Source organism: Etheostoma spectabile, chromosome 4 (genome assembly GCF_008692095.1).
Source record: "Etheostoma spectabile isolate EspeVRDwgs_2016 chromosome 4, UIUC_Espe_1.0, whole genome shotgun sequence".
NCBI lineage: Eukaryota > Metazoa > Chordata > Actinopteri > Perciformes > Percidae > Etheostoma > Etheostoma spectabile.
In genome coordinates this window covers 24246617-24263558 of record NC_045736.1, presented here as the reverse complement: position 1 = coordinate 24263558, position 16942 = coordinate 24246617, and the positions used below count along the sequence as shown (strand labels likewise).

General features: G+C 39.0%; 1 protein-coding gene across 10 annotated transcripts in view; it reads right to left on the bottom strand.

Annotated features, from left to right (window-relative positions):
- Positions 1 to 547: 547 nt before the first annotated feature.
- The window catches only part of celf4 (CUGBP, Elav-like family member 4), an 82019-nt gene continuing 65624 nt past the window's right edge, over positions 548 to 16942 (bottom strand). Inside the window, exons 4-14 of one of the 10 annotated variants that reach the window (XM_032513610.1) lie at positions 15769 to 15897; positions 14764 to 14843; positions 14280 to 14420; positions 13782 to 13920; positions 12949 to 13101; positions 12434 to 12544; positions 10984 to 11046; positions 10430 to 10510; positions 8820 to 8963; positions 7544 to 7738; positions 548 to 5425 (exon numbers count right to left, since the gene is read on the bottom strand). In XM_032513610.1, the coding sequence (XP_032369501.1) occupies positions 7611 to 7738; positions 8820 to 8963; positions 10430 to 10510; positions 10984 to 11046; positions 12434 to 12544; positions 12949 to 13101; positions 13782 to 13920; positions 14280 to 14420; positions 14764 to 14843; positions 15769 to 15897 (1169 nt within the window). In that variant the 3' untranslated portion in view covers positions 548 to 5425; positions 7544 to 7610. The remainder of the gene's footprint in view (positions 5426 to 7543; positions 7739 to 8819; positions 8964 to 10429; positions 10511 to 10983; positions 11047 to 12433; positions 12545 to 12948; positions 13102 to 13781; positions 13921 to 14279; positions 14421 to 14763; positions 14844 to 15768; positions 15898 to 16942) is intronic. The other 9 variants (XM_032513613.1, XM_032513611.1, XM_032513615.1 and 6 more) reach the window with 9 other exon arrangements.

The window sequence follows — 16942 nt, the reverse complement described above, 5'->3', positions numbered from 1 at the left end:
ATGTCCCTTACCTTCCTCTTTCTTTGTGTTGTAATTTTAAACTCCGGTGGATTTATGAGGACTTTGGTTAACTGCTCCTCAGATCTCTGCAGGGTAAATCCAGAAAGCTAGCTAGACTCTCTGTCCAATCTGAGCTTTCTGTTGTACGACTAAAACAACTTTTGAACCTACACATGTTCCACCAAAACATGTTCTCTCCTGAGGCTAATTTGCAACGACACCGTGGCTCTATCCGCTGCCCATGATGATTTTGATTGGTTTAAAGAAATGCCATTAAACCAGAGCACGTTTTTCTCCCATCCCGGAATGCTGTGTGGACTAGTCAGACTCTCCTTCGCAGTGGTGTGGAGGAAGGTCTGGCAAAGAGAGACTAATGCAAACTTAACTGCATAATGCCGAATTGTACATTGATCATCTTTTCAGATAAATTGATCAACAGGCGGATGGACCAAAATATCACCTCCTTCTTGGAGAGAATAATGGGAAAGTTTGTGTGGCTAGTCTCGTATTGATAAATTAATCTGTAATTATGACATGACACAAATCACTTTATTCTAGACTGTGCTTTATTATTGGGCTAAGCTGAGACGCATCATTCATTTAAAATTACAAAAAAAGAGTTCAGGGGACCAGAGAATGGTGCAGTCTGGAGAGACAGGGACGGGAGCCTAAAGCGCACTGCCCAATCAGAAGCTTAGCTCATCAGGATCCCGGCAAAGCTTAATATGCAACATTCATTTCTCCACCTTCCATATGTGCTGAAATTGGGAAATAGATTTCCACAATACTTTGAAAACCATATGAAGGAAAATGTGATTCTAGCAACACTACTGAGCTTTAGAAATAAAACCACTAACAACAGCACTGAAAAGAAGATAGTAACTCAATTGTCTTTGATGAGATAGTGCAGTTTTCATTGAATTTTGCTCTTTGTAGAACACATCAGTTGAACAAGATCAGAGCTCTGTCAAACAATACAAAGAGACTGGATAAACAGGAGAAGGGGAATAAAGTTTTAGAAATCCAAACTGGCGTTTTATGCAGGCAGTTAATCAGTGAATAGCAATTCATCAGACATTAGCTCCTTACATATTAGCAGCAACATATAGTGATCTCAAGGCATATCTTATGTTGTGATTACATATCTGACTGAACAGTTTTATGGTTCAGGTTTATGAGGGAGTGATTAACTTGGAATTGCCCCTTTTTCACTTTGATTTAAGGTTTCGCAATATAAGCAAATGGTATTCAAAATGACAGACAAAGCTCGAACTGGCATCTTTTTTTTTTTAACAATCTTTTACCTAAGCTAACATTTTGGAACAGAAAAATGCATTGTTTTGAATAGTTTAGCAGCAACAGGAAAATGTAAAATTTGTCTTTGAAGTTGTTAAATTCTGAGTTTGCCAATACTTCCAAGTGGTATTATGTAATGTAGTGATACAATTTAGCAATGACAAGCAAATCGATCAGTGGCAATACGAGAGCTCAGATCTTGAATCAAACAGCACGAATAAAAATACTTAAATACAAATAAATAAATAAATAAAGACATAAATAAAGACATAAATAAATTATTAAAATCATCTGTCTTTGACATCACTTGGTCAATAGGAACATTTTCCCACATCATAAAAGAAGTGCTGAAGGCGTGGTCCTGCAGACAGGAACAATGATCATCTGTGGACCACAACAGTGGCCCATGCATGTCATATAAAAACTATTTGGTCACATACCAACTCATAGAAAAATAATGCCATGAAAGCATGCATATTATCTCAGACATGACTTATAAATGAATTTCTAAACAAATAGATAAGTGACTAGAACCCATCAAAGTATTTTTTGTTTATAAAATAGGTCAATGTGTGTCTACGCTCTAACTGAGGTCAATGCTCTCCCTGACTGTATTCTGGATAAATGCCTTGGTCAGGTCCTAGAGTTTGTACGGTATCCTAATGACTATTTTTTTATTTTTATGTACCTGGTTTTATTGAGCATTATCATGTTTTCATTCGTATATTTTTTTTTTTAAAGAATTAAAGTACTTTATCCAGTCCTTGTAGATAGAAGTAAAAGTCCTATAAAATATGCAAACCTATGTACAGAGGAAAACAGCAAAAAAAGAAACAATTTACAGTATATTCATCGGTTTATGTATATATTTATATATATATATTTATATTCAAACTTCTGCTCTGTTTCTTGTTGTTTTTTAACCACACTACTTTGTTTTACTTTTCTTATGTAAACTTGCAGCTTCAAGTTGGAGCAAATGAAGAAGAGGTGCTTGGCATTACAGTTACCGTGGTCGTTCTGCTTCCCATCCCTCATTTCGTTCAACATTAAAACATGGGCTAGGTGAAAGACATGAGTGATTGCTTAAACAAACCATTAAAAAAAGCACAGGCTGCATCAACACCTTTTTCAATTTTCTCAGAGCAGCGAGGGGCAGTCGAAGAGGGCACACAGTGTGGCGATCAGGGACACCAGACATGACATTTAGCTTCAGATGTTATTGTTAGCTCAAAGGCAGCTCCGGTGGATGTACAAGACGTTTTTGTACCTAACCAACCACGGATACTGTCAGAGCAGAAAATGATCATGATGGTCATCTGGTTTGCACTGTACGCCACAGTCAGGCCATCGTTATGTGACACATACAAACAGTGGCATCCTGGGATGTGTGATGGTGTCTTTTAGCCTCGCAAGATTTGGAAGGTAAATGTTAAATTATTCAATCTGCTAAAAAGGTTAGACACAGACACTAGGGAAATGGCATAATGAGCAGTTCATATGAAAAACTAGTAACAGCACCCAACAGGAAGCATTATCTTCCAAAGTGTCATATAGCCTTATAAATATTCATATATATAAATATTCATTGAGTTATCTTCACCAGCTGAATATGTGTTGAATGCAGGGTCCAATAAATCCGAGTCTGTTGACCTTTTGCAGGTATATAGTAGGTGTCCATACCATTTTTGTAGACTATTATGAGAAACTGTATGCTAAAGCAATATGAAACAAGCCTTAGTGATACAGCAGTTGTAATGGGTAAATGGCTTTTCACTCTTATTGCTTCATTTTACAGTTTCATTATGCTTTTATGTGTATATTTGACTGTATGATGGCATATAACATAAGGCAATATAACATCTTCTAGGATATGCTTCATGTCAAGTATTACCAGCAGAGATCCACACAGTAACTGCTGGATGGGGAAAGTACATAAAACCTCCCGTATTCTGTTCAGTGGGAAGCCAGCTCTCTAATTATAACATATTCATCAATATTACATCACCTTCATAACCATTTAAAACTAATGGCAGGTCCACTAAGCTCAACCACTTCTCATATTAAACCACGTCATGTCAGTCGCAACCCTGAACTTTACCCTAGATTTGACTCCAACCAGTGGAACATAGTCACAAGTGCCCTGCACACAGCTTTGATAGTTAGTACCTGTGCTAACAGGTTACCTAATGCCCGCTTTTATCTGAAGTGTAATCGCATGGGTCTACATTAGTTCTAAATGCATTCTGTTTGTCAAAGACATTGATGGACTAACAGTGGTCTGATGTTTTGTTATATTGGACATGCACTGAAACTCTCTATGTGGCTGAGAAATGATATGGATCTGGCTGTAGTTTTGACATCATAATAGCGTGTTGGCTGCTTGCAGCAGTGTGTTTAATTTTTTTTGTCTTTGTTTTCTGAGAGCACAGTGCTTGATGGCAGATTCTGCAGGTGACAAGGCACACCTTGACATGGTGACAGCCCATACGCTACATGCACTTTACTGAATGCAAAAGAGAGCAAGGGTTGTGAGACATATTCATTTTGGTTCAAGTTTCAAAGAGAAGTTTGTGTGTGTGTATGTGTGTGTGTGTGTGTGTGTGTGTGTGTGTAAGCTCAAAAGATATGTTTGGAATAGAGTCGAAGATAATTGTCCTTTTCCTCTAAAATCATTTAGCCTGATTTTCTTAAAGCCTGCTACTGAAATGTGGCTTTTTGCATTTTCAGATAATATTTACACCATATGTGTTTTCTCACACATGTATCTTTTAGCAGTATATTGTGTGTCAGCATATAGGTAATCAGAGGTTGGAATGCCTGCAGTTTTGGGAGCTGCCAGATTTGCGATTCTTCCCAAGCAGAGCAATGTTTCAAACTCCAGCTAAAATCTACAAAAGATTACAGCTCAACATAGTCAGAAGCCGTTCTATATACAGACACACATATAAAATATGTGCATATAAATACATATATTTGTTTGTGATTAATATCTATTTATCCATATATACTGTATATATGAATACATTTGCTTGAATGCTTGTTATACATATATATGTACTGCAAATATAAACAAGTTCATATATTTCAAACATTTCTGATGTTATTCTATCTATGAGGTTAGGATGTCAAGTTAAAAAAGATAAGGCTGTGATACAGAGCAGCCCCTCCCATGCACTCGCCATCCCTCCCAAGACAAAATGAGAAGAGAAAAAATAAACATTTTGAGTAATTGTAAACTAGCGAAGTGAGAGACCCCATTTGGTCATCTGAAATAGTTTTGCCTGTATTCAAAAAGCACATCAGCAATATATATGTATATATACATGTGTTGTATATATTCGAAATGTACACTTCTTTTAAGTGCAACTCCTCAACCAGTTAACACTGACTGAAAGAGATGCAGTGGTCCGAGTATATTAGAGCTACAAGTCCTCAGCAATAAAAATGTTTGGTCTTTTGGTCCCTAAAACAACTAAGGAATGACAGGTAAGACTCCCTGGAGACCGTTGCTATGGCTCTCCTTGGCAACGGTATCCCCTGGAAACGGACAGGCACTCCAAGCTAAAGATGGCCATCCCAAATCGAAGCCAATTTGTGTCCTGAAAATATCACATTCCCTACTTTTTGTTTCAAGTCTTATAAATTGGTCTTCAAAAGTCAATTGCCCCAAACTCAAACCATCTTAAAGAAAGATCTCCTACGGCAATCTTCAATTCAGTTTTTAAAAAGTTTTGTTCTTGTTCGACTTTTGACATCCGTATTCCCTTTAAGAGTGGGGTTGGTCATTGTAAGTAGGTTTTGATAGAGTTTCTTTTACTTTTTCCCCCTCATTGTTCAAGTAAAAGTTTTTTGTGGTCCAGAAAAGGTAGCTGTTATTCAAGCAGGGTTTTGTAGGGAAGGAGGTGTGTATATGTGTGCAGAAGAAAAAAGGTCCTGGGGCTAACCAGGCTGGTACAAATTCTCTCTGAGTTCCAAAGTTTTAGTACATCCAAAAAGAAGTGTCCTTGACTCTGTCATCGCACTCTCTCTCTCCTCGGTTTCTGAAGCAGCCTTAGTGGTCCAGATGCTGAGTTTGCACTCAGTGGCGGGTAGCAAGAAGTCAACATATGATTCAGCTCAACAAAACCTGGAAAGCACAGAAGAAATAGATATTGTTTAAGTCAAGTAATATGTGGGAAAACAAAAGTAATTTTGGAGTTGCATGCACATTTGTGAAGTTGTAAAGCATATGGTTTTAGGAATATTTTTTAGCCAGCGTGGCTCAGGGATGGCAATAACCAACTGTCAGTTGGTCGGTTGTTCCACCAATCTGATAAAATCTTAACAACTACTGGATTGCCATCAAAGGGTTTGGACAAGGACATTTACGATACCCAGAGGATGAATCCTACCAACTTTGGGAATGACATGACTTTTCCATGAGGTGAACAAGTTATGGATGGATTGCAGTTTGGTTCGGATGTTCGAGTTGCCCAAAGGGTTAATCCTAGTACAAATTTTTATTCCATATGTTCATTGACTCAGATCTGGACAATTCAAAGAGTCACCTTGTTCTTTTGTGCTTAAACAAACATTTGTTCCATAAGGGACCAAAGTCCTACATTACATTAGAAAGCTAAAGAAAAGTTAATGAGGGAAATATTTGTCTTTCGTTTAGTTTTTTGTTGTGACATTTTACATGTTTGCAGTTACTACTGCATGTTCTGTATGGTATAGTTCTTATGTGTCCTCCTTTACTGTTGATACTGTATTTAAATGCAGATGAAGCAGTGAAATATGTATTCACAGGGCACCTTCCTCTCTAGAGCATCTTCGCTGTTCTGTTATGGATAAACAAAGATACTTTAGCTGAGACGATGTTGAAAACAAATCAGTGCTCACCCTGCAGTGAATTAATTTAGCGCCCTGGCAGTGTTATGTTGTGAAAAACAATTATGTTTTTTTTTGTTTTGTTTTTCTAAATTTAAATCAAACCGTTTAATCCTGCTTTTGAAAGGTGAACCCTCATGTGTCATTATAAGTTAAGTAATCCTTAAGCTTGCTTTCTGTGTATAGACTTGTTAGTCTGATAACTCGTGGCAACACTTAGTGCATTATTATTTTGTTAATAATAATAACAATATTAATAATAAACTTGGGCATGCAAGTGCAAACATGGCAACGTGCTTGTTTATCAGTTGTCATTTCAAACAAAGTAACAACTGTCAATCTCAGGCAAAAAGAAACGGAAATCAAACGAGATGTTTTCTTCACCGTTCTGTTCAAAATGTTTTTTATCAAAAGTAATGGTGCCACATATTTTGTGACACATTCATGTGAGATTGTGCTATTCTTCCTGCGGTGATTTGCCTCGGGACACCGTCTGGTATGGTTCAGTTAGTTTGTGAGTGGGTGATAAGTTGCCCTTGACTGAAGTCATCAGTGTTGAATGAACGACACAGCCAAAACTCTCCATCACACAGATGACGGGAAGAGACAAAGAGGAACAGCACAATTACCCGCCTGAGGGGTAATAAATGCCTCTCCCTTGGAAGCAATTCCTTCCCTGTGTAACACACTAAACCATTTACCAATTATCCTTTACCTACAGGGTAACATACAGGGTCATGTACTGTAAAGCTGGACTATAGAGGAGGCTCCACGTAAGTAAATGCTCCTACAGCTTTGTTTGTTTCAACCAGCCATGAGAACTGACTAATAGTTATATCAGTTGCATGGCAGAGGGCATAGAGTTTCACATCATAGTGATGATAATAAACTAATATATTTAAAAATCATATACTGTTAGTCATCAACCTGTGGAGATCTCTGAAAGACCTTGTATTTTTATGTGTTCTGCTTTTAAGTCACACTCAGAAGTTTTGTCATCAAATATGTGGGGTGTTTCACTTATGCATGTATAACTGCCCATTAGGGAACTGGTAACAATACACTACAGTTATTCTTATCCAATAATAAGCCATAATGACGTAGGAGGAATTAACATTTACAATTGCGCATTTGAACTACGATAAAAGGGGTAAATCTTCATCACTATTCTTTAAAAGCAATTTGCAGATCATCAGCTAGTTATTCAGCATCTGCAATTGCTTTATATCATTTTTAAAAGGTTACTGAAACGACATCAGGCAGTGCCATTAAATGGGCTTGCCATTTGAGTATTTGTCAACATATGCAGTGATTGTTGTGCATGTGCATGCATTGATTCATGACAATAAATGTTTCAATGTAGTCGGTGTCTGACCTGTCTTTCCCTGTGTGCGACGGCTGCCCCGGCCGCCAGGGTGGTAGCGGCTGGCTGGGGCGGGGGGCTAGTAGGGGCGGTTGGCGTCTTTTGGCCTCTTCAGCTGCACCTTGAGTCTTTTCATGCCGATCTGGAAGCCGTTCATTGATTGGATGGCAGCTTGGGCACTACCTGGGTTGTCAAAGCTCACAAACCCTGGGGAAAGGCCATAAGAGAGAGAACGACGAGGATGTGGTTAGATGAAGTGGCAAGGACGGTTTGGGGTTACTAAAGAATGGATAATGAAAATGAGTCCATAGATGAAGCAGACTTTTACATGAGTGTATAATTATAGAACTTTACAATAAGAATGAAATTGTTTAATCTGTATATAAAACAATTAAAATCCAGACAAAATTGCAGTTGTTAAAAATAATAATATAACACATACTATGACGATAACAGAGCACTTCATAAGCATGAATAAAGCTTACAGTATGACAACAACAATAGATCACTCAATTATAACAGAGAGAGAAGCATGCAACCAAAATCACAGTATGAACTTGGTGATGGGATGTAAAACCAAAACATCAACGTGGTTGTGCTATTTTTGAGTTTCGGTTTTTAACTTCCACTTGAAAGTGAGAAAGCATCAAATGACAAATTAACCGCTGCATCTGAAAATTGCAACATAAATAATACAACATTAATGTTGTGTTGTATTAATGAGCAAAAGCTACTTTGCAAATAGGTTGCACCTGACGGACTCTCCATTAAATATTCTCCACAATCCATTTATAATTTGCCACATAATTATACGTTTGGCTAAATTGTGCTGTCAGTGGCATAAAGTGAGACAGCCGTCTCGCTATCTTTGCATGCTAGTGCAACTGGTATATTCTTAGCATGCACTGCTTTTGCTTATAGTGAGTTAGAGACAGAGTCAGCATTTATGTTATATAATATAGTGCACAATGCCAATGCAACTGTGCAAATTTGGTATTAAAACAACTCCAAACAACAGACACAAAAATATTTACCAAAATGAGAAATTAGTTGGAGCTTCAAAAGATAACAGCCAGACAAAGTCATTCTCTATTCTTTCTTTTTTTAAGTAACAACCAGCTTTTGCACAACTGTAGAGAAAGTCTCCACTGTTCTGTTTTCATTTTTCAAGGGAGGTGGGTTGAGAGGTTAGGAAGGGGGTGTTGACTGCGGTAAGGAAGGTGATTAGTAAAAAAGAATAATCAGAATAAATAACCAATAATCTTTTGGTTTGTTCATTTTTACCCACCAAAGCATTTACTTTGGTTTGTCGCCCGATCCACAAACACTTTGGAGGAGATGACATTACCGAAAGGCAGGAACATCTGCATCAGCTCTCCATCCCCAAACTCCTGAGGGAGGTGGTAGATGAACAGGTTGCAACCCTCTGGTCCTGCACAGGAAACAGGAAGTGAGAAAGAGAGAAAGAAAGAGATGGGAAGAGAAAAAAGGAGATAAGGGGCACAGGTCAGAGAAAGAGAGACAAGGAAAGGGAGAATCATTAAAGGTTGAGCAGACATGATGATGAAGTCTGATGAAGGTGATGAAGTGGATAGAGTAGGGTACTCTTAGTGAAGGCGTATGTAAAGGCCCTGAAAACACCCAGTCAGCTTCTTACTGTGATTTTTGGTCCTACATAAAAAAGTATACAAATAATTCTGCCAAAGTCATTTCCCAATAGTTCTGTATTTCTGAGTTCTTCTCACTTATTTGTTTAAGTAGTTAGGAAAAATGTGATGTCATGTACTTGCATTCTTCAATCAGGATTTAGCAACATTTAAACATTTGATTAAACCACATTTAAGCCCAAACTATTAGTTGATTAAATGATTAGTCAATCAACAAAAAACTGACTAGTGACTATTTGATGATTAAAAGGCAGATTTAAAAAAATGCTTAAAATGTCTTTTCAGATTCTCAATTGTGCGATTTTCTGCTTCTCTTTAATGTTACGTGATAGTAAATTGAACATCTTTTGGACTGTTAGTTGGACAAAACAAGACCGTTTTATAAAATTTGCAACATGAAAGTTCCGATCTGCAACATGAGATCATTTTCTCTACTTGAAATAAATTTCCTTAATATTCATAGTGAAATCAAGTTTGGTATTAGAGTTTCAAAAAACAGAAAACAGCAGAGAAGTATATCTTAGCATATAGTCATTAGTTGACAGGAACTTTAAAGGTTCAGATTCAGCATTCACAGCTTTCAGGAATCCCCAAGCAAATGACTACTAACCGCTTACTGTAAATGTGGGATGCAGCTGTTAAATGATGCTGTTAAATAATGTGCATTGTTTATTTTCCACAAGAGGGCAGTAAGGTCCTAAGCATGGGTGTCCCAAGCCTGGAGGTCATTGAGTTCATAAGTAGGTTTACAGCTCAGTTTGAAATACTCATTAGTGGTAGTAAAGTTAGTTACCCTACAACCAGCAAGGACAGCATCTTATCTTATCTCTCTCTCTCTCTCTCCATATATAGATATATCATAACCTGAAACTAAATATTTTTTTATTTTGCTTTATTATATATGAATTATAATATATTTAATAATCTCTGTTTTAAAAGACTGAAAAATAGAGATTATAGGCAGTGTTCCCTAATACATCCTGACTGATACTATACTCTGCCTTAGTGTGAGTTCTCTGAATGTTTTGCTTTTGACACACTGGTAAGAGGTGACATTTTCTGTAAAAAGGTGAGGACTGTGAATTGCCTGAATATTTTTAAACGTGGGTGTTTATTCCAGGACTATATTGGCAAGAGGATTAAAGACAAACAGAGAAGTAAATTTGAGTAAATGTTTGCAGCATGTATGAATATTTAGTAGTGAATGGTGTACCGTGTGTGAGTGTGTTACCTTCTCGTTGCTGCTGTGGAATGATGGGTGGAGGGTGGGGGAAGGCTTGGCTGATCTGGCCGTATGCAGCGGGGTAGGCTGCTGAGACACATACACACACAGCGTGGATCAGATAACAGTCGTGACTACAGCGCACACACACACTCTGATACATACAAACAATGTGATATATGCTGGGGCACAGCAGGCAATCGATCAGATAACCGACAATAGAGTATGCATGTTTCACACACACACACACACCACACACACACACACACACACACACACACACACACACACACACACACAACAGAGGGAATAAATTGATGCAGTGAGACTGAAACACTTAATGATAAAAATTCTAATTCAAATTAATTCTCTCTGGCATCCCCCTTTCTTTCTCTCAAAACACACGCACGTTTACACACGCACTCGCACATGCACGTGCACGCGCACACACACACGCGCACACACTCTCACACACACACACACACACACACACACACACACACACACACACACACACACACACACACACACACAGATCAGTGCTGTGAGAGTGACAGACAGACCTGCATACTGCTGGACTCCTGTGTAAGCCTGCTGGAGAGGATCAGCTGCAGTGGGACTTTGAGCTGCTCCACCAAAGACACAGAGAGAAGGAGTTACTGGAGGAGGGAGCATGGATAGAGATGGAGGTGTGTGTGTGTGTGTGTGTGTGTGTGTGTGTGTGTGTGTTTGTGTGTGTGAAGCGAGAAAGAATTGAGGCAGAGAGAGACGGCGGGAGAATGTAAATGCACACGGCTTCACTTTCACCACAGAAAAGGAAAAAATGTGTCATATACTTGCATCTATTATAAACAAATCCTATGAAGATTAAATATATTATTTTTTCTGACAATCTACTGTACTTAGACATTTAAAACACAACAGATACAATACACACAACACTGGATGCACCTGTTTCTATCACTTCACATGTAGGAGATACAGTTAATTACTTAAAAATGAAACGTGAAAACATTCCCCTGTTCTAAACACACTTGTAGCTACCACAGATGCTGCACCACACTTAATAAATACCCATCTGTACACATAGGACATGCACGTTATGCAGACCATAGAGAAAACACACACACACACACACACACACACACACACACACACACACAAGCGTGCACGCACGCACGCACACACACACACACACACACACACACACACTGATAACCACGTACACACACGGATAACCCCACTATCACCAACAACCAAAGAAATACTTAACACATTGTGGACTAACAGCAACATTGAAAAACGGTTCAGATAACCAGATGAAAGGAGAGAAGTATGGGCTCAAATAAAGGTCGATACATTCTAAGCTTGTAAAATTGTGTTCAGAAATAATTTGTAATTTGTTTGCCTATGGTTGTATATCATCCTTTGTAAACATCTGAAAAGTGTTTTAATAAAAAATTGAGTTTGTGAATGTATAGAAATTATTTGTAGAAACAAATGTGTATAAAGAAATTGTATTAAATACAATTTGTGGACAAATTATATCAATGTTACACAAAGATTCAAAGACAAAATAATTCCTAAGTGCAGATTCAAAGAAGAAAACTGAGAATCAATCCTGAAAGTACCCACACCTTGTGTGACACTGAAATTACACAAGAAAACACATTTCGTTTCTGAAAAGAATTTTGGTGCTGCTTTTGGCTGTAAAATCAATTTCCTAACTTTGTATCTTGAACGCGAGTGTGCACGTCTTACATTGACATTAGAGTGCGGGGACGCAGTTTTCAACTCTGAATCTAAACTACATTTTTTTCTACAAACCTGTGTACAAACTTGAATTTCTCATGCAGTTTTTTCAGAGGTTTACAATGAATTATATAAAACAACAGGCTTAGAAATTATTTCTGAACATCATTTCACAAGCTCAAAATCTTATTGACCCCTTATTTGAGTCCATGGGGATGTGAAATGAAGAGGGGAAAGAGGATGGGGAGGAGGGAGCGCTACCTTCAGAGAGAGAGGAGATGAAGCAGCCACCCTGAACCCCAAAACAACTCCGCGGAGCCACGCCCAAGCCGTTTTTCTCAGAGTCCTCCCTAAAAACCACCTCCTGCAACACTGGAGAGACAAGAGTGTAAAAAAATACTATAAACATATTTTTCTTCCACCTATTCACAGACAAAAACCAAGATACTAGCCACGGCTCATGAAACAAGCGCACACTTAGGCTTCCGCAGCCCTTAAGCACCTTTGCCAAACACTCATCTCCTCCACATGCTGACTGTCTGTGGGCTAAATCCGTCTGGCCTCGGCCTCCTGAACATGCTTCAAGGCTATTCACGCCTGTAAGCCAGCAGCATGCACACTTTCCCGTTACAATGGATGCTTTTACCGCAGAGTGTGTCTCTAAGGATTTAACATGACAAACAGTATATTCATAATGTATACAGTGGTTTTTTTTCTGTGTCTCTGAGAGTTATTTTGTGTGTTTGCATACATGCCAATGAATGTATCAGTCTTACCAGGGTAGTGGTGTATGCCGTTGGTGAAGACAGCCTCTGCAGGAGGTTGCCCATTTGCCTGGGGGGGCGGCATGCCAGTAAAACCATTTACACTAATGGGGGAGGGGATGCTGGTCACTGTGGGGGCGCTGATGCCTGGAGGAGTACTGCCACCTGCAGCCACGGGTCACACGGACAAAGTGAGAAAGAAACAGTAAGCATAAGTATTTTTAACACATTATGGAAGTTGGAGAAGTTTTACTCTGTCTGGCCACCTAGTAACTCTTGGAAATATCAGAGGGGTCGGTCCAGTGGGCCGGTGAAGACACTAAATGTCAGGGCTGATTTCATGTTACCGGTTGGCCCTTACTGTGACACAACAGCCATTTGATCTGAATCTTAGACATATTGTATAATAATAGTTAATACTGTGTTGATGATATGTTATGGGTACCAATTATGTATTTGTCTCAGATAAATGCATGTTATGCCAGTGCTACTTGTATCGATTCTGTGTAAAAATATATGCCCATTTAAATCTAGTGCACTTTGTTGCTGTATTACAATATGGAGCAATTACGCAATGTGGAGAAAACTAGCGAGCTGTGCTAACGATCTGAGTTGTACTTTGAGTAAGCAGTTTGGATTCAACACCATATATAGATAAATCTTGAAAAAATAAGTGAGGCAGCAGAGGCACTATAGTACAGTGGTACAGTAGTACAGTTTGAGATTAGGCTCTGTTGGTTGTGTTCCAATTGATTTAAACAAACCACTCCTTAATTTAGTAAGGCGGTCATATTTACTTTAAAATCCATTGCGTCCCTTTAACCTTTGGTCTTTACCACTGTTACCTGATGTTGGGGTCAGCGGTGCTCCTGGGATGCCATTGATGGTGGCCATGTGCTGCATCTGGGCAGCAGCAAAGGCCGCCATTGGACTGAGGTAGCCTCCCTGGCCTACAGACGCCATCAATGCCGCCTGCTGCTGCACCTGCACAGTGGAGGATTTTTAAGAAAGGGTTGAGAATAATGCAAGAAAGAGGAGAATGTTTCTGAGCTAAGAAAGAAGAAAGGAAGGAGTGGAGTTATAAAAGGAAAGCAAGGAAAAACCGAGACTACCAGAAAAAAAACAGGTAATGAATCCCACAAAAGGTTTTTTATTTCTTTCCCAAACCTAAGAAAAACATCTTTCATCTCATCCTAGTTAAATACAGTCTTCCTAATTGGATGGAACCTTATCATTTTTTTGCTTATTTCAGATGTGAGCTGAGCTTAAGCACTCCATTTCATTATTGTGGTTCAACGAATAAATAACTGTGGATTAAGAAGGCGTTTTGCGGGGCGTCTTGCCTGAGCGTAGGCTCCGTAGGCTCCAAACTGCAGGGCCATGGGGTTGAAGATGCCCATCTGACCAGCCATCTGCTGCATGCGGCGGATGGTGCGCTCCTTATCCGTGTCGGCGAACTTCACCACCAGACTGGATGAGGCACCCTGTGCACCAACCCATCCACCCACCCACACATACACACACAAACGCAACGCAGAACATAGTTAGTGTGCACCGGTACACGTAACATAAGCTTGTATCTGCACTTGCACGCACAAACACACATCCTCTCCTGCTAAACCAAGTGTCAGAGCTGTAGTTTGCACCCATTGCCCTGAAATAGTCAGGTTGGGTCATATGCAAAGGACAAATTCTCTCACCGGGATTAATAAAGTATAGCTTAACTTAATATAAAGATAATTAAGCTTTATGTGACTCATCTCTCTATGTGACTCACCTCTCTCACATAAATCTACATGCTCACACACACAGTAAGGATGTACTCACAGGCATTGTCTGGCTGCCGTGTAGTGCACTGATGGCTGCCTGAGCTTCAGCGTGAGAGGAGTATTTTACAAATGCACAGCCTGAAGAGAGAGAAAGACAGGGGAGAAAAAAGACAGTAAATACCAAAGAGAAAAGTTTACTGAAAAGTAATACCAAAGCAAAACATTGCAAATAACAAGACAAAAAGTAAAACATTTCCTGGTTTGTTTTCCCCCAGGATAAGTTTACTGCAGCATTACAGCAACAAACATTTAGTAAACAAAGCCCTCTTTGCTGAGGAGGGCTACATTAGTGTGGATCGACGCTCAATAAGAGGGCTAAACATGCCACTCTGACACCATTAACAACTTTGGGATCCTCTGATAGGGCTTAAAATGCCACAGCACTCTGGTGTCGCTTACTATTGACAAGACCGGTTGATGAATTTGAATGATCAAGTTCCCAGTAATTATTGAGCTAAAGCCCACTTAGCCGAGTAAGCTGGCTGATGAGGCCTTGTTAATGGAGCTTCACGGAGGAATCAGAATGATCAAGCCCACTGTAATCATCAGGCTTAGTTATCATCGGGCCTCATTGATTGGCTGCTAAGCCCACTGATGAACTTCATGCAGTGAACTTGTGTAGCACCCTAACAACATTTGGAAAGGACATTTTTTTGGCATGGCATAAAGCCTGGTGGTTAATAAGGAGGTTGGCTTGGTTTTTTTCTTTATCAGAGCCGTGTAGGTTGAATCATAAGGTTAATGGGGTTCATCTGTAAAGAGTTATTGGTTTATATCTCTCATCCCTATGGACGAAGCCTTCAACATTTTTTACAGATTCTAAAGTATTCTTATGTAACCACTCCTCTGATGATTGTGGAATAGTCCGCTTTGGCATCACTCAACGCGGAGTGTTTAAGGAGAACTTTACAAAGTCACCAACTTTGAAAGGCCAAATCATTTCTGTGCAGTAGTCTGTGAAAAAAGTCTGCTCGCTCAAAGTCATAAACAGCTATAAACTCACCTTTGCTGTTTCCGTCGGGACCTCTGAGGATGGTGCATTCCTCGATGCTGCCGAAGGACTCGAAAAGGCGCCGCACGTCATCTTCTGACTGTTGCTTGTTGAGCATGCCCACAAAGAGCTTTCTGTCTTCTAACAGAGAAAGGAATAGGTCACGATCAGAAGATCAGAGATGCTTTTTAATATTCTACATAAAGACACGCTATGTTCCCTGAAACAGCAGCGTTTTTACTCTTCCTTACTTGCATGCATAAAAAATGTTTTGTGATACAACAGACTGCAGGCTATATGTTATCCAAGGTAACATATGTTATCCACCCATTTATTTGCACATCTTTAGATCTTAATTGGGTTTGAATGAAGCCATTGGCTCAAAGCTATTTGCTTAACTACAAATTCTTGATGAGTATGTTATTCTAAAAAAAAGGGTTCATGGTCATACGTAGGTGCTCAGCTCCATTTGGAAAAAAACAGCAATGCAATAACAATAGAATAACAATTAAAATGTTCATAACAAGTCAGTGACAGATGTCGATAATTATATTACACAAACAGCTTAACTGAATTAATTAGGAAACTGTTAACTTTAGTGACATATTTCAGTGGCACTGATTTAGCAGTCCTCACTCATGCCACATTCAGTGGTGCTTGCTGAACACTGCCTGTAAAACATTTTATATTTTAAATTATGTAGCATGTTTTTTCTTGGTTTACCTGGTTTTACATTTATTAATAGTTCCCTTACGTGATTTCATTACAAATTTCTAGTGGAAGAAGTCATGTATAAGGCAAGACAAGTTTTTTTTGGCAAAGACTTTTGGGGAACATGGTTGGCAACGTGCCCTCAGCTCTCAGAGTCTGATGGTAACAGCACGATGCTCTCTCGCATCGTGTTTAGCACTGCTAGTTCAACGTGTGTCGCCTGCAGTACATGTGTGTTTATAACTACTGGTATGTAACAAATCCTTTTGGGACAAACTAAATATTGTTACTGGCTAATGAATAAAACCAACTAACCAGTTTGGCTTATATACTCAACAAGAAAAAAAGTCCTGTCGCTTTCAACTGCTTTATATTTTAAACAAACTTAACATAAGCAAATATTTGCATGAACATGAAAAGATTTAACAACTAAGACATGAACTGAAAATGTTCACAGACATGTGACTAACAGAAA